The 23,575-nt window shown below is 44.0% G+C and overlaps 1 protein-coding gene across 1 annotated transcript in view; it reads right to left on the bottom strand.

Annotated features, from left to right (window-relative positions):
- The window catches only part of LOC131272524 (cytoplasmic polyadenylation element-binding protein 4-like), a 218,446-nt gene that overhangs the window by 72,455 nt on the left and 122,416 nt on the right, over nucleotides 1–23,575 (bottom strand). Inside the window, exon 4 of the mRNA XM_058274281.1 lies at nucleotides 23,515–23,544. Within this exon, the coding sequence (XP_058130264.1) occupies nucleotides 23,515–23,544 (30 nt within the window). The remainder of the gene's footprint in view (nucleotides 1–23,514; nucleotides 23,545–23,575) is intronic.

Below are 23,575 nucleotides of genomic sequence, written 5' to 3' on the forward strand. Positions count from 1 at the left end.
TTTTTAAGCGCTTTATGCGAGACACACACTATGTGCGAAGTTAAAAAAAAACAGCAATTGGAGGGGGACTCCGTAATGAAACGTGTAGGAAAAATGTGTCAAAAACGAATGTAATAAAAACATCTGCTCGCAAATGCAACAACACACGCGAACAGTTACATCACCACCACATGACAAAGCGATAACGTATGGTTTGAAGATTAATCAAGCGTGACTATAAATTCAAGCCTACCGTAACCATCGGTCGACTCTTTTGGGGTGTAGGGCCCGGGAATCCGACCACCCGGTTGGACCGTGGTTGTATTGTAACAATTAACCCTTCACCTCACGCCAGCTTTTCCGCCCGACGGGGCGTACGAAAACCAAAAGCTATTACATGACGCACGGGGTTGCGCCGAGTCCCGTTTTACGCGTCGTTCGGGGGTGAAGAAAAAAAACACAGCAAAGGATGAATAATAAAATTACGCGCAATAATTTCCAGCGCAGTGCACACATCCGTCTCGTATAAAAAAATATACACACACATACACGTGAATCATCAAACGGATTCTGGAGGCAGCTTCTCGTCTATTGCTTCATCGGTTTCATTGTTTGCTGGTCAGAATGTGGCGCAGGCAGACGTATTTTGAGATTATCATGCATTACCATAAACCGAAAACAATAGAAAGTAAAGCAAGAAAAAAGTACAATAAAACAAGTGGAGTGTGAGTGGAGTGAAAATATGGTTTAATAAAAAAAACTCACACATGTAGAAAAGTGTGCGCAAGTGGAATAAATTGTGTTCGTCCTGCAAGAGCAAAGGAATAGCGAACTGCACTGCATAAACACAGTGTTAAAGCATGTTTATGGAGAACGAATATGAAGTCGATAAAAAAGTATGGCAAACGCTTTATTGCTTCTACCCCCTCTGCCCACTCTTTCGCTTAGGAAAAAGGCACCCCAGCCTCCCCCTGTATGCAGCCATTATTGTTTATTCAATGTCTTTTCCCTGCCACACGAAACCGTGGCTTTACTCTGTCAGAGTTGTAGAGAAAGGGAGTGACGGTGGAAGAGGGAGAGAGAGAGAGGGAGAGTATGAAGAGAGGTTGAATGCACGCCTAGGACACGTGTACCCATTTAGAAGAATCGCTTCAACGTGCGGAGGTGCCCGAGACAGGTGACGAGCGAGTGGATAAAACACCGCCCGGCCCGAAAGCATATTTGAGTTTCATTTTATTTGCCTCCTAATTTAATTAAATTTAATATTTTATTTGCTCTGCGGGGCTGCAGGCTGGCTGGTTGGCTGTGCGGTGCGGAGGTAGGTTGGTTGAACATGGTTTTGGCAAACTGTAAATGTTTGAAAATATTTCTCACGCACTCGAACTACACACTCGGACTCGGTGGATAAGCGTGGGAAAGCGCGGAGCTGGAGTCAAGCCAGAAAAAAGCAGTGTGAACGACAGGAAAATGGAGCAGGATCGTTAGCATACCGCACAACCGACAGGCGATCGCTGCACGGGGAGCAACACACGTGGAGGTTTAGTTTTGAAACCATGGCCGTACACAATTTCACACTTCAGCTAGCTCAGCTACCCGAGCCCGAGCTGGAGCAATTGAACACGGTGCACAATGAGTGAGTGTTGCCAGGACACCGGGAGTAACACCCATTTGCCAGCAGAACCCACTGCACGGTGAAGTGTGTTTTCGAGAGAATAATGTGTTTTAATTGCAATGCAACAAAGTAGCGCCGCGCTCGAACGAGCCCACAAATCTTCTCCAGTGAAGCGAACCATGTTGGGTGCGTTTGGTGTCCGGTGGACAGCTAGTAAGTAACTGGATTGCATGTTCATGAGCTTATTCTTCTGTTGGTGAAGTTATTTCGCTGCACCGGATACTGATCGCGTGTCGGGATGCGGGCGTAGAGTAAATTAGACCGTTGTTCGCAAATTCTCGCTTCCCATGTGTGAAGGGTCTGATGCAATTTGTACCGTCTGTGGTACACACAATGCAAATATTACAAACATTTCGATGTGCCGAGTAACGGATGTGTATGCTATTTTGAAATAAACTACCGTTCCATAAAATATGCATAGGACCCAACTTTGAATGCAGAGAGTATTAAATAAATGGTTTCTTACTAAAGGCTATAATTGCATTACGAAATTTTTTAGAATAATGTGTTATTTCGCAATAGAAACATCGATAGCAACATGAAGAACTGACTACAGGAAATTATGTATATATTGTTATGCCAGAAATATTTCCATGATAACATTACTTAAGTGTGAAGTGTGACAATTTGTCAAAATTTTTACAGAACATACTCCGGCTACAAAATAAAGAGTCTTGATAGACGCTCAAGTGCTGTTACAACCATTTCACAGAATCTATGAAGATATCGCTAGCTGGTAAAATGAAATGTTCAGTTGTGAGCTTGTCCGTGCCAAAATACGTCCCGTAAGTATTTCAGGGATAACAGTGTATAAATTTGTTGAATATACCTGTTGTTAACAGTTTTAGTAAACGCGCCACGTGTCAATCCTTCAGCACATAGAGAATATGAATTTTTAATTTTCCAGCACCGGATTAGATACCCTACCTACACTAAATCCAATAATTCCTACACGATTTGAAAGAGGTTGAATTAAATGGTCACAATATTCATCAGAAAGAGCCTTTAATGAAAAATGAATACGTCTTGTTACAATAACTTTCGTGCCATGGAATTAGTTCACTATGATTTATTTTGTATCAGTTTCATTTTGTTTTCTAAAATTTGGTATGTCAAATAAATGTCAAGATGGTACTTCAAATAAACTATAAAAAAAGCATAATATAGACGATGAGAAACGACAATCAGAGTTCTGACATTGTTAAAAGTAGTTTATTTTTACTTCACTTAAAGTACTCGATTAATGAAAAATGTGTACTGCTTTTATGCTGCATTTATTTTTTTCCTGCATTTAAATTTTCTGCAGCAATTATAAGAAATACAGCTTAATATGTGTAAAACAAGGAAAATTATTCAGTTTAATTTTATAATTTACTATTGGTAGAATTTGTATGATATTGCGTTGCGGAATGCGCAACACTTCAAAGCCACCAAAACATTCCACCATTTGGTTTTAAGTGACAGAAGAAAACTGGGACGCAGATGACTATGCGATAGGAAGACGGTTCGCGTTTGTTTGCTTTGTGCTCGATAAGAGGCTTAAAATTTCAACACCCGCAAACTAATTAATCAATGATGTCTTCGTGTTCTCGCGGTGCACAGGATTGTGTCCCAAGGGAACATCTTGTACAGCTTTCCCTAGTATACAGGTGCGGAAAGGTGAGCAGCAAATGAGCTATCGGGGAAGGAATAGCGGGAATTTGGTGGTAAAGATTTCCCGGCTCTTAAGCGGTTCCTTGTAATGGCATGGGAATGAGCAAATACGAAGGGATTAGCTAGTTTTGCATTACGAGAAGCATTTGGAGGGATTGCAGGGCATCATAAAACTGGGATTTCTGTGAGGTCACGAGAATTGTTTACATTTACCTACGCACCATGGCCTGAATCGTCTCTTCGGGAGTCGTTTAAGTTGCTTCGCAAACAAATGCCATGATTTCAAGCGGATAGGATGATCCGGACAAATCTTGACGAATCATTGCCTTTCCTTCATTTTCCCCTTCCGCTCTCTCCGTACCCATTCTGCCAATAACAAACGCTTGTGCGAATCGAGAAAGGTTTTATAGTTGATTCACTTCCGCTTCGATAAGCGGATCGTTCCAACGCTGCTGACGAGCGGTTGTGGTACATTCGCGTATGTTAAATTTTCTGGAAGCAAATCTTCCCCCTTTTCCCCTCGCGAAGGGGGCTTCTCCAACAGCCGGCACGGGATTCATAGCGCGCAATCAGGTAGATGATAATCGAGCGTTCCCGTTCCGCCGAAATTGTTTTACTACCGAACCGCCTTTCGTTCGTTCGTTCGTTCGATTTGCTGCTTCCCTCGTTGAAAAATATAATGCGAAAACGAAGAAACACAACAACGCAGCGCATTGGAATACCACCGGAGGCCGATGGAGTTTTATGGCACTGCAATCATACTGGGCCACATCATCGCGCCATCACGTTTGGGGCGAAGCGCGATCATCCGGTCAGCGCCGATATGCGACCATGCGACCATCGTGGGCCTCGGATTACGGACGGAAGCGATGCTTTCGTACCCTGGGTGGAGGCCACCAGGGAGGTACCGGGGTCACACGGGAATTGATGGTCATAAAACGACGTCGTTTACGACATCGTCGCCGTCGTCGAACACAATCCCCAGAAGGCGATAAGCCCCTCGACGGGTACAGGGATGCCAGCAACCATAACCCCGCGTCGCGGTGGCGGCCTAATCTTATCGCCGGAACGGCCCCTTCGGGTGGATATTTAATAATCGCTACGCATTGATACGCCTTCAGTGAGCCGTTAAGAAGCTATCAACGCGCCATCAACATGGAACTGCCATCGTGGAAGCTTGCGGTCATCTGTACGCTCGCGTGCCTCGGACCCGCCCTGGTGCACGGTACCTTCCTGCTGACGTACCAGAACCAGCTGGCGGAGCTGCACAAGCTGATGAAGACGGAAATTGGCCAGCGGTTCCGGCAGAACAGTGTGCTGAACGCTGGCCTGATCGAGCAGGAGCTGCTGCCGGTGTTGGCCGAGGGCACGATCGCCATCCGGAGCGCGAATCAGGATTTGATCGAGCGGATCGCCAACCTTCGTCCGAACGGTACGGAAGGTGCTGGTGCGTGTTGGGAGACGGTTGAATCGCTCGTGTACGTGTACACACTGCTGCCCCAGTGGGATCTGCAGGATTGTGCGTACGGTGGTTACTCGCAGTGGATGAGGGACGATGCCCGGGAGCGGTTCTATCCGAGGGCGCTCGAGTTGCACCGGGTTAGCAGTGAGGTAGTCAACGCGATCGTCGGAGTGGTTTCCGAGGACGACCCGGTCACGGATGCCACGGAAGTGGAAAGTCGGCTCGACGCTAGCTTGGATCACTTCAACGAGATGTGGATCGATGGGCTGCAGGATTTGGAGGAGGAACTCGAGCGGCACAACGAACGACAGGAAGCCATCGAGGCTTATATGCGTGAGTGCATCGACCGGACGATCAACACCAGTCAGGAGGACGTGGAGTACACGGTTCGGTACGCGGAGTTCTTCTGCGTTTAGGCTAGTAGAAATAAAACTATCTTTCGTGTAGATCCTATCACAAGGCTTCTTGTTACTTTATTCTTCTGCAAGCGGTACTCATTCACGTACTGATTAGTCCAGAGCATCTAGGCAAGTCTCCAACGCGTTGTCCAAGTAGTTGAACCAGTAGTCGACATCGTCGAACACACCGTCAAAGCACACCCTCAATGTACTGACAATCTCCTCGGCCACCACGGCGTGTCCATCGATTTCGGACTGCAGCACGTTCTGGTAGTTGCCCCACAGGTATCGCAGGTAGTCCAATTCCAGCTCCAGGTACTCCAGCTGCTCCTCCAACGTCTGGTGAGTGCTGTACGCCTCGGTGGCCAGGATGAGTGCCCGGGCCGCCTCACGGACGATGGTTTGCGCGTGCGAATGGAACGTGTACTGTGCGTCGGCGTTCGTTTCCTCGTAGGCCACCACAGCGCACCAGCTGATGTCCCAGCCGGTCAGATACGCGTACGTATTCCACAGGTTGAACGCTTCGTCGAAACAAACGCTTGCGTCTTCCTCCCGCTCCCACTGGTCGAGCTCAAGCTGTTCGCGCTTCAAGGCGACAACTTGACGCAACGCCGCCGTGTTGTTGCCCATGATCGAGAGGACATAGTTGTTGGTGGCCAGGATGGCGTCACCATTCTCCTCACGCTTCTGCTGCACGGCCCGTTCGATTTCGTTGCTCAGCTCGTTCAGTTCCTGCTGCAGCTCAAGGACACTCGATCCGAGTGCAATGCCAACGAGGGCCAGCGCGACGACCAGCACGATGGAAGTCTTCATGGTGCAAAAGTGGCACTACACAGATCAACAAATTGACGGTAGACGGTAAAACTACTCCCGAACTGTATCAGCGATCGATACGGCGCGCTATGCTATCGCCAAATGTAGTGCCGCGTGTACAGACCGCTATTTATGAGGTTGGGCGTTATCGAACGTACTCGTGCCTTTGGCACCGGGCTCGTATCGAAACCCTTAAAACAATCACGGGGTTACCGGGCAACAAGGGCCCCGAAAAGGCGACCGATTGTAAATTGCCTACTCATTCCCCGGTAGGAACCGAAACGCTTAGGAGCACGCCTAGGAGCTCAAGTGGGTGGCTTCGGCTCAGGTTGTACGTCAGGTTTCGTTGCGTCACTATCGAGGAAGTTACAATGGAGTTACATTGAAAACATCACTAATACCGCGGCTGTTCGTTATCGTCGCTAACCGATTGGCAATTTCGGCAGCTTTTGATCGGCTCTGCCGCGGGACAATATTTTCACGGGAACAATCGGAAAAGGTTTCCTCCATTGTGTGCACGAGCGTCTTACGGCTTGGGAGTACCGTATTGTTGGTGCCCGTGCCTAACAATGCATTCGAGACTTAAGCCGCAGTTCTTTGCTTCCGTTGCCATAAGGATACTAACAAGCTTTCCGGAGGCTTTCCGTCGGTGTGCAAGAAAATATTGAACATTATCTTTGCAAACCCCCACTGCAAGCCATTTGTTACGCACAGGTTTTAAGCGGCGTGATAGCAAACGTCTGGAAATTACCTATTATTTCCCAGTGTTCGCAGCGCGAGCGAATGTTGGAAAAATATATAGCGTCAGGTTGAGTGAGTCCCCTGGTGTCGCAAAAACAATCATTAACATTTCTTGACGGGTTCTTCCGGCCGAGCCCGGTTGAAATGTCCCGATGCGCACAAGAAATGCTCGCCCGGAGGATGGAGGACGAGGAGCGATGGATGAGGGGGGATTGTTGGTTAGCTTTATGACGGATGGCTCCCGAATGGCTTACCGGGATGGTATTTGGTCTCGTGATTTATAGTGCGCGCGATACGGAACGGGGCAAAGATAGCGGTGGGCAGCAATAAAACCGAATCCATAACTCTTATTACGATCGCTCGGCGTTGAGTTTTTTGGCCGATCGTAAAAGTGCGAGGCGCTTGGGCGTATCTTAACGGTACAAATGAGAGGGATTTTTGAGACAAAATTTATGCGACCGGAGGTCGGACGGCAATGGAATGCTTTGCCAGCCGGTCGTGCGCCGTGTCGATGGTTTTTAAACTTACACCGTACAAGCTACACGAAACATTGGGAAAGTTTGGAAGGAAAATTACCTCGGCTGGGAATGGGTTTGGGATAGTATAAGCGAACCCACGATAAGCATTTCGTACTCACTGCAACAATGTACGTATGGCCCGGCGGTCCCAAAATCGGCTGCATTTACCTGTAACGGAAAATGAACACGGGAAAAGAAAGAATTAAATTAAGTTTTGCAATTTCTTCCAACAACTCACACAGCACACATACACAACTAAATACACCCACGAGCATGGAGCAGAGTTTGTATTGTGTCGGCGCCATCCGGGCACATCCACTTTCGCCGTACGTCGAGTTTAGATATTTTACCAACGTCCTAACCGTAAAAACCCCGGAACGACCTTAATTTATCGCCTAAACCCCAAAAGCCTCATTAAGATAGGGAGTGAGGGAGGCGGAAAGATCGAGAGTGAACCTCACCGGCCGGGTGACCGGGGAAAGGAGGGGGGAGATAAGGAGCGCCGCGGGGGAGCAAGTCGTGAGTAGCAGTGAGAATTAGAGTTGAAGTTCCGAGGCGGAAAGTTACTTCAAAGTTTTAAGGGTCTGCTGAAAGTGCGGCTCGCTGGCGGAAGTTACCGAAATCAGTTTCTCAATTACATCGTAAAATTATGGACCTCGGTTCCGGCGGCCTCGAGCCCGGCCCGGTACTAGCAGGAGGAGGGGTATTAAGCTCGTGGTCCCACGCGTGCCCGGATGTGTGTGCAAATCAGCGTAGCTCTAGGCGTAGGAAAAAGGGCCGACAGACGGGATTGAAGCCGCAGCAACCGTGCGAGCGAGCAGGCCGAACGGTTTCGGTGCGAAAGGAAGCCGTCTCGCTTTGGCTCGCTTTTGCGTACGACAGCTTCCGGTTGCCACCGGTTACTGTCGCACATCATCAAACCGATGTGAATGTTGCTGCCAAGCGAGCGAATGCGATACCGTCGGAAAATGTGCGCCATCCAAAACCATCCTTATTGAAGGGCATAATCCACGCTAAACCGCCTTTGAGCGACCTGCCTCGGGTTTTTTGGTATTTTTTAAAGGAATATCATAAGCAAGCTTAAGCTCTCATTTAAAGCCCCTTTTCACTCACTCTCTCTTTTTGCCGCTCTATATTTTCGACTCGAAGTGGAACAGCTTTCGTTCGAGGGGTGATTCGCAAAAATACTGAAACTGATGCTGCCAACCCACGTGCACTTGAAGCTGTGTGAACAGGGTCCGGCCAAGTGCAAAACTGTCACAGCCGTTCGCCGGAAGAGCGGCCAAGATTTATGAGCGATTTTAAATGCTCACCTCCCCACCATTGGGCTCTAGGGGTGGAAGAGACGGGGGCGAGGAGGGGTTAAGCTCTAGCTCCGCTTGGTATGTAATGTTGTATCGTTTGTTTGTTGGTAAATCCGACCGGCAGCACTTCATCACTTCGACATTGGTTTTCGGTTCGCGCAGAGTCGAAAGGGGAAAGGGAGCGAGCCGTTAGTGCAAAAGACACATTTGCAAGTGCATTAATAAAATGTGTGTTTGAAACTATCACCGTTGCGTGGGCGCAACGCCCCATGCCCGGGCGCCTGAATGCAGCATGCAAATGGTGGAGGTTGGAAAATTTGTCCCCATGTTTTTCCGAGTGGGTCCGCGTCCCCCGAAAACTCGCTTTTCGGAAGTTTTTCCATCCTCTGTTCGTGCTTGCGGCGGGGTTAGCTGTAGATCGTTTATCATTGTTTCTGGTTGGACAAAGCCGGGAAAGCACACAACTTGTCCAATAATGTTGCTCGAACCAGTGGGAGAGGGCACCAGCGGATACGTTGTGTGTGCGACGCTCTAACCGATGGTTTAGTTGGGCATTGGAGTGTTGGAAGGTTTACCTCGCGTAGAAAAAAGGGAGAGTCCTTCGAAGTTATTTACGCTTTTAATTACTTCCTCCTCCTCAATGGTATAATCAAGGGCATTAGCTAAACTTCTTGAGAATTTTATACGGATTCAATGGAAATTGGTATAAAAATAATTATTTTTGGAGTTTAGTTCATCCCTTCAACCTTCTCATATTTTCCAACTTATCACAATGTCTGGAAAATATTGGGCGTTATTTTTGTGCCTTGTTGGTATTTAATTTTTAAAGAAAATTTCAATTCAGTCAATCAGCAAAACTAAAAAGTAGCAAATTCTGCAAAATGTTTGGTGAGTTGTTGAGGGATATGGTTTTGGTTTGGATTTAAACACAAATCGCATTGAAACTGAGCACTACCGACCCAGCTTTCAATATAACTATTTATTAGATTAATTATTAAATTCTTTTTAAACTGTTCTGGAAGAATTATTACCGTAAGCAAAACAAGACTTTGTGTAAAAGCCTTAAAGCAACTCCTATGTTTTATATAAATTATTATTCTATTATTTATTATGTGTATAATTAAAATTCTATCTCTTGAATAATACAAATAACTCTTGGCCACGCTCAATTTTCGATAGAGGACGGTTCCATCAATGATGATCCCCACTGTTACTTTTTCATAGCGCATTCTTCTCCTCGTTGGTGCATCGTTAAAAAGGCTGTGGGCTTTTGTTCCAAAACGAAAAGGTGGCCATATTGGTACAATAAATGCCAAACAACCATGAGTTTTATGGGTGGATAAGACAATTCACGTTATAAGCGAAAGTTATGGAGGGTGCATTTGAAGTATTGCATTTTCAGCATCTTGTTACAACCGTTTTTTTTCATGATCCTTTTGGTATTATGAATGCGCTGTGAACATTTAATTCACTGCACGCGTAAAGTTTATTGGTTCAGTGATAAAATGGGACCATAAAGTGGTTCAAAATGTAAAGTATTGGACGTAAGTGTTTTCCCCTTTTTTTCTACTGTTTCGAAAGGGGTTTTCAGTTGTCCATAACATTTTAAAGATTGACATGTGAACTGTTCTATTTTAAACATGGGTTTCAGAGTATGTGTAAACAATCTCCAATCAATAACCTGTAGGTGAAGGCAATATCAAAACAGCAATTGAATTTGCACCTATCTTCATCCAGTTTTGACACTCAATTACTTTCTATCGTCAAGTTTTCAGTTACATGAAACACTAACTGGGAGTACAGCCGTATTGGCCGCTAGGTAGTGGCAAGTGGGACAACTTTTCCATCGAAGCGTAAAAGTGTTCAAAATACGTGAACTTGCCTACGTTCGGTACTAATGTGTCACCTTGTGTCAAAGTGTTTTCGGTAACACCATACATTTTTGTCCGGAGGAAACTTTTCTAATTGAACGATGGTTTCCTGGAGAGGAGATGCAGGGTTGGGGGAAATCAATCGAATCGGACGGTACGGAGATAGAGGCTCCGGTATGTTTTCCTTCGGGAGACGGGGGTTCACATTCTGACAGAAATTTATTAATTTAACCTACGAAACTTTTCCAATCAGTCGTAAAAAAAGTGTTTACTCGAACATCGGGATCGGACGGCTGGCGATGACCGGAAGGGATGTAAAGGTGTCACACTGCTCTGCCGGGACGGTTCGGACGGGTGCCGGTTTTGATCAATGGGGCTGATGCTCATTTTCCGGCAGCAGGCGAGAGCATGCTTCACAGACACACACGAGGCCACCCTCATGTAATTGGGTGCAACATTTTCGGGCCAAAGAAGTTCGAGATGCATGGCGACGTGTGTTAGCTGCTTTTTTGTTTTGCAATGTTTTGACACACAGCTGCACTTGAAGTGCGTGACGGTGTGTGAGTAAGTGTTTCGGGGCCGGAGGTCGTAACACGCTGGAGGACACACTTAGGACACACCACGCTGAGGTTCCGTTTTTTTCCTTTTCCGGTTGCAGTGTGTCATGCTACGACTCCGATTACAACACCCCGGAGCGTGTGTAGTCGACATGCTCAGGATATCACAAGGGAGCCATCATTTCCTCGTTCGCTTCGGCTAGCCTCTTAGTTGACTTGGCCGCAGGAAGAACAAACTCCGGTGCAGTGGTGACGAACCGGAAACGGTCGGTTTATTTAAAAACAATGTCCGTGCATTTTCAAACACATGGAATTTGAATACACAATTTTTCACTTACCAAATCCCAATAAATCCGTCGCTTAACAAATTTAGTATATAGTAAAATATATTCAATCGGTTTAGTAAATGGAAACCGATAAATATTTGACACTTTTACTTCGATACAGTTTTAAAAACAAAAACGTTCGTGATTTTAAATGTACGTTTCGAAATTCAATTATAGGGGGTAACACTATTCCTTTTTAAAACCTCTTATCCATGTGAAATGGATAATGAAATGAGTCGAGAATGATGCTATGTATTTTTATACATAGCTTAATATGCCGTTATACTTAAATTTCATATCATTTAGCATTTGTAATTCGACAACAGTTTCAGTAAACATTTGTACTCATGTCATCTTGAAGTAATTTCAATAATGAAATAACTTCTGTATTTAACTCAGAATAAGGACAGCTTTGGTAGATTTTGTGGGAAAACCAACAACATTTGGCGTTTGCCATCACTGACTTCGCGCATCTGCTTCCTGTGAACAACGTTTAACTCTCCGAAGGCGGGCGAAGAAAAGAAAATTGTTTCCTTCCTTTCGGTGTCGCCGGTTCCGATGGCAGCCGGTTTCTTGTTTTTTATCTCATGTCCTTGTTCACTTCGCTTTAAAATATACCCCGGTGCACGCGGCGGTGCTGACTGGCCCCGACAAAGATGAAGTGAATCACGAACCTGGCGCGGCGGAACGTCACCATCTCGGGGATGCAAACGAGACAGCCCACGAAGGTCTGACTGATGATTATGATGAAGCACTCACTGTTGCCGAGCACTTTTTCCCCAGTGCATAAGAAATCTGGTTATGCACGTGAAGTGTACCGAGAACATGAGTTTTCTTTTTGCGCAAATAAGAATGCAACGAATTGTGCCAACGGAAGGGGTAACTGGGGTCTGTGATGAGGTCCGATGGGCACCGGAAATGCTGTCCCAAGATGACAAGCTCAACACGCGAGGTGAGTGGTCGATTCTCGTCCCACTTTCGGTGCCACCCAGCGCACCGGAAAACCCCCAACGAAACCGTCCCAGCGCCGTATGGTAGGACGTAATCTTCATCGTTTTTACGATCGGCGTCATGAAGCGGCTATTGGGCACCAATATTGGCGGTCTCTGGTCCTAAAGGGCTTCAGGATATGAAAATGTAATAAAGCCGGATGCGGAAGAAGCCAACGAACAGGGAGAAAGAGAAATCGGGGCAGCGGTAACGCTCTGATTTCCTTATGTTCGTCCATCAATGCCTTTCCTGCCGCCCTCGCACGTCTAGCCAGGAGGAAGATAAACATGTCTCCGTCTTGAATGTCCTAATGTATGGATCTACGTATGTGTGATCCACCGACCCAGACAACCGCCTGGCTGGTGGCTGGTGACTGGTGGTGGAAGAACCACAAAATGGTAAATGTTTCGGATATTACCGCTGACGATCGTGACCGCTTCCGCCAGCCGTTCTCGGACGTTCGCTCTGGTTCGGCGAAAAGATTTATGGATCGATTGGAAATAAGCCTCTAAAAAGCGTCCCCGAAGCCGACAGATGCTTCGGATGATGTGGTCGATACGGAAGGAAAAAGTAGGCAAAGTGGAGATCGATGCTGTCTCGAGGGAGTCACATTAGTGCCGGAGGAAGTTCGTGCTCGTGATTTCAAGCGATGGCAATCTGCGGCTCACGTCCATTAGAAGCTGATTTGCTGGGTATCGATACAAGCCAAGCTAGGTTTCTTAATTTTTTTTTTGTGGTTTTGTATATATGTGTAGTGGTATATAATAGTTTAGTTGAAACACAATGCATTTTCCATTGTGACAGAATGCATACTTTTTCCTACATTTTAAGCAGTTGTAAAGAATATTATATAGTATCACTTTTACACATCAAAATTCATTTTCATCACATTTATCACCCAATTTACTATTCATATGCCTTTAGAAATCATTCAAAATAACATAACAGCTGTTAAATTAACTGGTATGAAGGTTTATAAGAACATGTTCATGATTTATTCGTTCGTTATTAATTTATATTTTGCACGGAATAGCTTTCTTAAAGCTAAATAAGCTGTTTGAAATCTAAAATAATAGTTAATAATTTATTCAAACATAGTAGGTACACTCTATAAGCGTCACTAATAGTTTCTATAATATAATGTATTCTAATTAATGAGAAATATTAGCTTTACACTACTGTCAAAGTATAAATCAAGGACAATCCTTAGTCAAGATAAAATTGGTTTCTGCAAAATATTTTACAACTGGTGTTAAAAGTTATTCAAATATTTGTCCAGAAACTGTTATTAACGCTAGGCTGTAACCTGTTTGATGTTTTCCAGCAACGAGATCATTAGCAAAGGGCATTAATTTTGAGGAACTTGAGAGTCCATTATTGTTATGTTGCAGGATATAATTTCAATCTACTATGACATTTCGAGGACGGTTATGCGAAAGAACGGCTGGTGCATGGAGTATGAGATTGATGTAAAATTGAGTTAAATTAGAATACGAGTATCATGTATCCATTTATGAGGCTTTTGATGAGTTTGGGAAATCTATAAAATACAAAACAATATTCACCCGAAAATGTGTGCGGCTCTAGTGCACTCCAACGTAAATCCATACTTAAACAAACTTAGCCCTCTTCGAGGAGCTTTCATTGGTGGCAAAGTGAAGCGTGTGTTCTCTTAATCCAGTGCTACATCATATCATTCCGATGAATACGCTCCTCTTAATGCGAGCTTATAGTAAGCCCTGAAGAGATGGGGCATGGCGTACTAACATTTTCAAGGGTTACCAGGTGTGAGTGAGCAAACAATTTAAAACAAAAGCTTAGGTTACGTTCACTTTTCCGAACCCTTCCAAGCTCGTCCTCTGCCATCAGCACGAACGCCAACGCCATTGTTTTGTAACGCCGGGTTCAACCGGTGCACCGGCATTTTCATGCAATTCCAACGGTTTTCCATTGTTTCCGACAGGCAGAGGGCATCTAAGTGAAGTTTCGCGCAACTGCCGTTACGGTACTCACAGTGCAGGCGAATCAAACGGATCGCTCCTTATCGGGGCTTTCATTTTCCTTCCCCCTGGCGAGTGGTGGCGCGAAGGGGCGCGATCTTTTGACTGCCGTGCACTGCCAAAGGTCCTCTCGCCTTGCGTCAACGGGTGCAACAAAGTTCGCGCGCGATTCGCTCACCCATGGGGCGGCTTCTTGACTCTCCAGTAATTTCCGCACTGACGCAGCGGTGTCAGTTTCACCGAGCCAAAGTTTGGCAAACTGAGCACAACTAGTTGGCGAAATGTTAAGCAAATCCGACAGCTGGCTTTTGCAAAGTTTATGGCGCGCCTCGAGTGAGGTGAGATTTTTAATCCATCAACAGGTTTATTGTTCATCATAAAGGTGTAGACACTAGAAAATAAGCTGTGTTGAAGAATACTCCTACGCTGGTTTTTGTACTTTCATGACCATTATTTTAGTAAATAAGTGCCTACTTAGCTAATTACATAAAGAGAACAAGAAACGAACCTTTACGTCCAACCGACAAGGGAGCTGACGATGCGAGAATGATTACAAATGATTACCCGGGTCGGTGTCCCCATCACATTCACTAACATTAGCTTAACAACGATAGAAAACCACTCAATGATAAAGCGTGGACGACGGATCGAAAATAAGACTACTGGCTTGAAACAGCTAAGCTTCTAATCCTAAAACGTAAACCTGCATCCAGTTTATCACACAAACTGGATTGAAGTTATTAATAATTTAAAAAATTACTGAATAGAAACTTTTTACTGAATACAAATTTACTGAAATTATTTTGCTCGAGTATCAACTCAGTTATATAAAAATATCAATGTGTAGGTACGATTAAGATTGGTTGTTTAAATATTGATACGGTAATTGATATCCAAATGAACATTGCCACTGGCGTTAATTGGGTTTCACTTGTAAAGAGTATTTCTCTGACTCTTAAATTGATCGTAATTGCAGTGCAGGAATAAAAAATTGAAAATAATTGAGAATGAAACTTAAGTCAAAATTTTTGTGATAAAAGATAAAATTGTTGTATTGGATTTTGATCAATTTTTAATCTAAGCTCCATACATATTACAATGATTCCAAAATGTTGAAATGAATTCACAACACGAATTGTGAATAATCAGAGAACAGATAATAAAAAGGTATAGGCTTTCATGCATAGATAATCATTAAGTACACAAGATACATTTCTACACATTTGAACACTCTGGAATCTGGAAGCACTCGGAGCGGATTATGCGTGAGGGAAAGTGCTACTCCATCGCATTCCTCGCCAAATAGGGGAAGGAAAAAATAACTTTGACACCTGGTCCGTGGTCCGGAAAAGTTCGCACGAATCCCAAAGCGAGTCGGCAGGGGGAAGAAGATTTACGCCGCTGTGCCTGCTGCTGCTGCTGCTGCGCCGACTGACAGCTCGAAAACCCAAAACTTTTTGCCTGATTTTCGTCGCGCATATGATTAGCTGTGTGACCCCTGGCGCGCGAGTGACGGGGGCGATAATTTTCCACTTTTTCTGCCACGGAAAGTGTCAGCCTCAGCCGGGGCAACTGTTTCTTTCGTGTTTTATATTGGACCCTCAGTTCGGGGGGGTTAGAGAAAATGAAATACAACAAGCTGAAGCAGCCGTTCAACCACTTGCCAAAAAGTAAGCGAGTAAAAAGATATGCTGGAAACATGTAAATTTTCCTAAAAACTTTATCATTTGGCCTACTTTGTCGAGTTGGGCAAATCCGATGATGTATGTGACACGTGGGATGACACAGTTTGCGGAACGTGTTGCGAAAGTTGGCCGAAAAAGGGTGCGCGAAGACATATTGAGACGTTTTTGTGGATTGCGCGTACAGGCAACATAGGCACACGATGTTGATTTTAAAAGTGTCATGGAACATCCTTTTCTTTTAAATTTATTATGGCTCTGGTTAGAATTATGACTTTTTATTCCGTTATTGCATTCTTTTGGTGGCCTGAATCTTGTTGGTAATCATAAAAACCCTTATTGTTCGATGTAAATAGGTTTGCACTAAAAAAATACATTTAATACGGAAATACATTTTATAAAATGATGAAACTGTTAGTTTTAAGTTGTATTTCATACAAGTCACTTTTGTTGTATTGCATGAGTGAAAACGAAATAAGTCCACTATGCTAGTACCCATTAGATTGATGAATGTTTTATCATTAGCTCTTCAAGTACGCCCAGAAAAACATATAGTTCCGGATCTGCATGGTAGTATACCGCTTCCGATTACCCTACAGGACCTCTTCCTGACCCATATTTCCGGAACTAAATCACGCTGAAACGAACACTGGACCAAGTCAGACAAGCTACAGCCCATCGTAACTTCCCTTCAAGCACCTTGCCCGAAAGCTAAAGGCCTACAGTGTGGCTTTTACGTTTTCGACTTATTTACCAGCTTCGGAAGTTGCAAAAAAGGGAGTGAAACAAAAAAAAACAGACCACTAGTTGGCGCCGTACTAGCTTCGCTGGTGTGCTGATTGGCGAGTGGTGAATTTTCGTTGTGGAATTTTAATGAGGAAATTTAAAACGTGCCCATAAATTACTCCGTCCTAGTATAACTTACTTCCGCCGGCTGCCGAGGGACCGGATGAAGCCGCTGCCGAAGACAACGGAGCGTCTTCGCTAGCCGTCTTGAACCGTTTCGGCGCGAACGATTTCAAACGAAGGGAAATTTCCCCTCTTCTCTCCCCCCCTCCCCCTTCACCTGGATATCCGCGCGTGACTTGCGAACGATGTAGTTGTCAGATGCGTGGAGGGTGGGGGGGCAACTGATGTAGAGCAAGTTCGGCCCCGTTTCGAGGGAGTGCTTGAAAATTGGATTAATGTAGAACCCTAGCCCGGGCAGCTAACATTGTCAAAACCGAGCTACACAATGTAACTTAATTGTAAAATCCCTTAGCTGGAATACCATGCCAATGAGCTCCGCACAGGAGTAATGTTAAACTTCATATAAACAATGAAATGTATATTGTTTAGATCTCTTGAGTTAAATTCAAGTAGCACCTGCTTTGAAATAATGTACTTTGAAGTTGTAGTGTGGGTATTATTTCGAAAAATGTTAAACAACGGCGACCTAACAATTCTGTTACAATGCTCTTACTGATTTTCATATCAAAAGCTATGTTTTAAAAACGATTTTTTAAAGTCCAACGGTTACTATTAAATACTTGTTAAGAATAGAGTAAAAAGTAATATTCTTTCATGAGGAATTATTTATTGTTTTTAATTGTAAAATTGATGCAGAATTCAACCCAACATTGTATTATTGATACGATCGTTTACTGTAGGATACCTGTTTGTCCATATTCTTCGAGGGGTATAAGAACTAAGAACAGTCAAATTCTGGCAAAAATTATCACCCCACCCTAAAGGACAACGATAGAAATTATGCATGCGCTAACAAGCAATCACACAGCTCATCCGAAACGGGGTGTTCCAACAGGGCAGTGTTCCTCGAGGCGATACGGAAAACAGAATCGTTAGATTGGTAATTCTTGAACCGAAAGTGCTACAAACGGGGTTCTGACCCCCGGATTCAAAGAAAATTTTCGGGTTCCGAAGCTCCGGGCAGTAAAATCTGCTTGTGGTGCGTTCAATTTACGGCAAGAAAATGTAGGGAAAAAACGGTTCAAATCAACGGATTTCCTTCCAAAATTGACGGCAAAGTCCCACGAGCCGGAAAAGTGTTACTGCGGGGGAAGGAAACCTGGTGGAGCAGAAAAAGACGCATTCGACATCCGACATCAATCCCGTCCAAGGGTGGTTGAGCACTTCGGCTGAATTACCGGTGTTTCCGGAGGACCCGGTTCGCCACCATCGAGGGGTTTCATTTGTTGATTAGTGCTTCCCGTGTCGAGTGCAATGTCGAAGGACTTGCTCTACTGCCACATTCGTTCTAGCAAGCGTATGGCGCACGGGAAATCTCGGCAGCGCAGCAAACCGACCGGTCAACCAATTGGCGGGCGGACCCGAAGTGGTTCAGCGGAAATGGAGCCGCACGAAAGTGTCCACACGTACGGCGGCAGTCGGTATTTCCGTTGTGCACGATGGAGATGTTGTCCAATCGATACCGAGGGCACTCGAACGCTCATCAATAATTCGAAGTGGTCACCTATTTTTAGTGTCAAGATGAGTGCACTCTCGGCTGCGTTTTACGGTAAAGGGGGTGCCGGGGTTTAGGGGATGGAGGATGGCCTTTTGGTTTGCGTGAAATGCTCGACGTTGAAGCTTTTCGGGTTCAGAAATTTTAACTGGCATTTTACAAAAAAAAAAAAAAAAAACACGCACACACACTAAATACAGACAGCTAGAATAACTGGACAAAATAACCAAAGTGCCTCTTACCGATATTTGTAATGCTGATCCGTTAGAGCGGTATTATATTATAATGATAAACCTTTCGCATACAGACAATTTTAAATACTTTTCGCATAATGAATTGAAGAGCTGTTTTGTGCTTCATAGAATATTTCTAAATACTTAAATAGAAGAATAAAAACGCGCAAATCAAAAGCCGGCAACGTATCAAAACCATAATAGTAAAGACCTTTGCTGACTACTGTTCAAATTATTTAACAGAAACAAACTGTTTCATGATTGGTTTGGTAGAAATATCATAAAAGTTGGCAATATGATCCAAATTTGTATCTCTGAAAAATCATTTAACCTGTAAGGTTTATTGTGGTATGTGTTTTCGAGTTAGGTAATCAAGTTCGATTAGATTATCACTTTTTCATCAAAAAATAGCTGTTCTTGTTTATTTGGTAATTGAAGAGTTTATCTTAAGCATTTCATTAAAATTTTAAATTATATTCCATCAGTTCCACTTGATTGTGTTTAATACATTTAACAAAATTTCTTGTTATTTAGCTAAACTAAAGTGGTAAAAACAGTTCATTTTAAAACACTACTCTAAGAAACATTCACATAAAAAGTTTTTTTTTCAGAATTCTAAATCAATCGCCTGAAAATAATGTCTGTCAAATAGTACCTGAAAAAAATAATATTGTATTAGCCTTTATCTTGAAATAAACGAGTCCAGCCATATATTTAATCTACTTCCTCACAAACACTTAATGCATTTTTAAAGAGATCCAATCAACTTCAATTTCCATCGATTGGAATTTCCTTCGGAATTAATTTCACTGTAAAGGGGAGCCAGTAAAAAATCTAAGAAATCAATTCCACTAAACGCTGCCGCAGAAGCATTTGGAGCATATAATTCCGACCCTGTTTCGCCGGGCTCATCCATTCGCGTAAAGCTAGACAGAATTATTCGAAATCCGGATTCGTTCGGGTTCGGTTCCATTTTGTAATTTGCAAACCATGCCCATCCGCAGTGAGTCGTTTGCTCCATTATGTTGATGCTGGAATGATGTTTTTTTTTCACTTCAATTTTCGCTCGAACTGAAAAGTGCCACTACAGAAAATGAGAAAAAAGCACAAACGAATGGGCACGGGCTGGGCGCGGGGGGAGGGTGGGCAAATTTGCCAAATCTATTCCCCTCAAGCACCATGTGCCACGTGGTGACCTTTTTTTTCACGCTTCATTCACCTAACGATGACGCTGATGGTGAAGATGATGAAAGCAAGAAAATACCGTAACGCGCGGTATGATTTGTTTTCATCAACAAAACCCGACCCACGGGGTTGGCCCATTCATCTGCTTGCCATTTTCCGCCCGTTTTCAGGCGCCATTCGGAAGGTATCTTGGAAGGAACCGTCTTCTACGCGGGTTTTCTTTCTAGCCCGGTGGCAAATCGTAAATCTCCTCCCAAATTAATCGCTTTTCTTAAAACGGAACGTATCGTTGTGTTCGTTTTTATTCTCTTTCTCCTACCCTCTTTCTTCCCCGTACCTTCCAATATGACGATCAGGCAAACAACGTTCGCGGTGCAAGGCTTTACTTAATTTTCCGGCCGTTATTTTTACCTTCGCAGAAGACTGTCGATGAATGGGGAGGTTCACTTTCGAAATGAGGGCACAAACAAACACACACACAAACACACAAACACCTAAACGTCCTAAGCAAAGCAAATCAACAACGTGGTGCACTTGCAAATGGAGCTTTGGTGAATTTATAATGTTTGCACAGAGGATGCCAAGCTTTTGCAATAAGGCGCAAACATAAAGTCGATGGTGTAGGAGAACGTTAAAATAACGAAACAAAATGCTATACCGATGCGTGCCCACGGCATCAAATGTGATTACATCAAATGCTCCGTAACCTCAGCGGCCAACCGCTTTTCCGGGAGAAAGAACTTCTTTTTTGTAGCGAAGCTTGAAGCGCCCCCGAGCAGCGCAAACACTTGAGACACACTTTGCGCTGGCGGCGCTATCCTTCCTCCGGTGTCCATATGCGTATGTGTGTTTGCTCAGCTAACGGCAGGATCGTGCGTGTTCACAAACGCCGCCTCTGCTGCTCTGGTAAAGTGTGTTGTTTATTTAAAATTCACGCAAGCTCACGGCTACGCCAAACTGCTTGAGTTTGAGCCCCTCGTTCCGAGCGTTCGCAAAATGTTGGGTGGATCCGCAAAAGAAAAGCAACAACACCATACTTTCCCGGGTGGGACGATGTTCGGTGGGTTGGCGGCGGTAGTGAATTGTTGCGTGGAGTTAGTCCACGAATAAATCCCACATTGTCGGCAAATCCGCGTGCGTCTTTTCGATTGCTTGGAAGCCATAAATTTCCGCTTCCGATAAAATCTGGTCCCTTCTTTTCCGGCACCATTTTTTTCTTTCTCTCGGGCGTACATTAGTTATTCGGGGAGCCATTTCTCACACCGTGGGAAGGAGGTGGCGGGGTGGAAAGTCTCGATGTTTATTTTTTCCCACTCGTTCCAATCGTTAGGGTGGTCCACCGGTTTGAAACTTTGGTCAGACGCGTTTGCCTCATCCTCCAACGCACTCACGCACTTCAAGTGCGTGCGGCCAATTGTGAAGCATGTGAGAGATCTTCCCGCGGGTACTGTTTGCCTTGCTCTCACTTTCACTCAAGCACCTCCTGCATCTCCTCCTCGCCATCTCTCGGCAAATGACTTGGCGTCCCGATGAAGCGTCGGAAAAGTTTGTCCATATTTTTGCCATTTTATGAGAGGCCCCCGCCTACGAGCAGTGCGTAGGTACTTTGCAATCAAATTCACAGGTCATACTGTGTCGGCTTTTTTTTGTGTGTGTTGTTGTTGGTTCTCTTGCTTAGAGTTTTACCGGGAAGGAAAAGATTTCAACTTTAAATCCAATATTCCACGGCAATCTAGCGAATTTACGATTCGGAACAGGAATGTTTTCCGTGGTGGATAATGCTAGGCAATAAAATGTGATACGTAAATAAGGAAAGTTGAGCTCAAAGTTGTGCAAAGCGCTGGCAAGTATTGTGATTGCTGGGAAGTGTTTTGAAAATTAAATAATCGTTCAGTGTGCTAATGAAAGCTTGACTTTGAATTTCTCATAGACCGGTACTCGTATAAAAGACTGAGCGAAAGTTGTAACCAATGCTCACATATAATTGCCATAAAAACTGATTGAAAATTGATGAACTATGAAGGTTACTACTAGTAATTGATATTAGACTACAGAAAAAGCACAAAATCAAGATATGTTGGAAATCGGTAAAATCATGGAACTCAAAGTTGTATTTGAGAAATGAAATAATCATTCAGTCTGCTAATGCTATAACTTTGATTCTTTGAATTTCTATTTCACATAGAATGATACACGTAGATAAATATGGATTGAACGAAACATGTTACAAATATGCTAGTTTAAATGATTTGCTTAATGTGTGATGAAAGGGTGGTGGATATTGTTTTATGTGGTAATAGAAATATGCAATCAAAAGTAAGGAATAGTGATTTCACTACAAAAAACAATAACACGAAGTTTTATTCCGTTAATTTAACCAAACTCTGTAGCATTTTCGCCTTTGTTTCACACAATTGGATCGATTTTTTTAACTCCATATGTAAGAACTACTGTAGCGTAAAATGTGAACATATTTATCTTAAGAAAATTGAAATATTTTATCAAATCTAGAAAAATATTCTCTTATGTTGAATATATTCCATGCGAACAAGTGAAGCTAGGTAAAGAATTGCTTAAGAGTATTTAATTTGGTCTTTGCATATGTTATAGATCCTAGGTTTGTCCTTCTTGATTGTGGAATCCATTTTTATTGATGGAGACGCCTAGTTTTAGCAAACTTTGTTGCCGTAGGTCGATCCATCTGCCATTTTCTCCAGCACACAAGGCCCAGTAAACAACGGAAAGCGATAGGAGAGCAAGAGGGATGAACAGTCCGCTGGCTTTTCCTCGTTTAGCCTGGCTCCATCCCTCACCATGAAAAATCGTCCGTGGTACCTACGCTACAGGTACATGTTTTATTCATAAACAAATATTTGAAAGAGAATTTACTTTCCTTCTTTCGCGCCATAGCCGAATCGAAAGACAACGAATTCTTTCTCTCGCTTGGTTGGCGGTGGGGAATTCGCTTTCCAGCCTCATGCCAAAAACACGGGCGCTTGCGGTGTTGCTTGTGTTTGCTTTTTTTTCGTTAGATGTTTTCCAAAATGAATGCGAACATTACAGGAACAAAGAAACAAACACCTGCTCGATAAGAAACGATTTGAGAAATCGGTTTCCGCACCTTCACCGTGTGTACGTGTCGAAAATGTCATTGGCAGGAGAGGAAATCGTTCGCGAGTGCGGGAAAGTGTGGAAATTGTTGACATTTTTTACCCTACCTTCACTCGTTTGCGCCTCCCCCAGCGAGTCCCCTCTCCCTCATTCTTTCACTCGACGGTAGTAGGGATCAAGTTTTGACGCTCGATTCCGCGAGGGTCGCATCATTCAACTGTTCTATTTCGTCTGTTACTATGTCTTTTTCAGTGACTGGAAACTGGAGCCTCGGTAAAGAAATGGCAAAGAATTTCGTGCCGACGGTGCCCTTTGGCGCAGGGTACACGAACAAAACGGGCCAAACCAGGGGATGGGACGGGAAAAACTTCTACACAAGTACCATTTAGACAGATCAGGTGTGGTTCTGCCGAGCGACACAGCCGTTGATTGAAGAAAGCACAATGACTCCGGAATGCCGAAACCATGTAACCGGAGTGCAGTTGTAAGAATGTGAACATTTATTTTCTGGGCAATATTTGGGAAACCAATGAAACTGTGCGTTCTTACACCTACCTGGTATGAATTCGTGGAAGTCGAGTTTTCCTGGAAAAGAAAAAAACAAAAGCTATATGTT

The sequence above is a fragment of the Anopheles coustani genome, chromosome 3 (assembly GCF_943734705.1).
Source record: "Anopheles coustani chromosome 3, idAnoCousDA_361_x.2, whole genome shotgun sequence".
Classification (NCBI taxonomy): Eukaryota; Metazoa; Arthropoda; class Insecta; order Diptera; family Culicidae; genus Anopheles; species Anopheles coustani.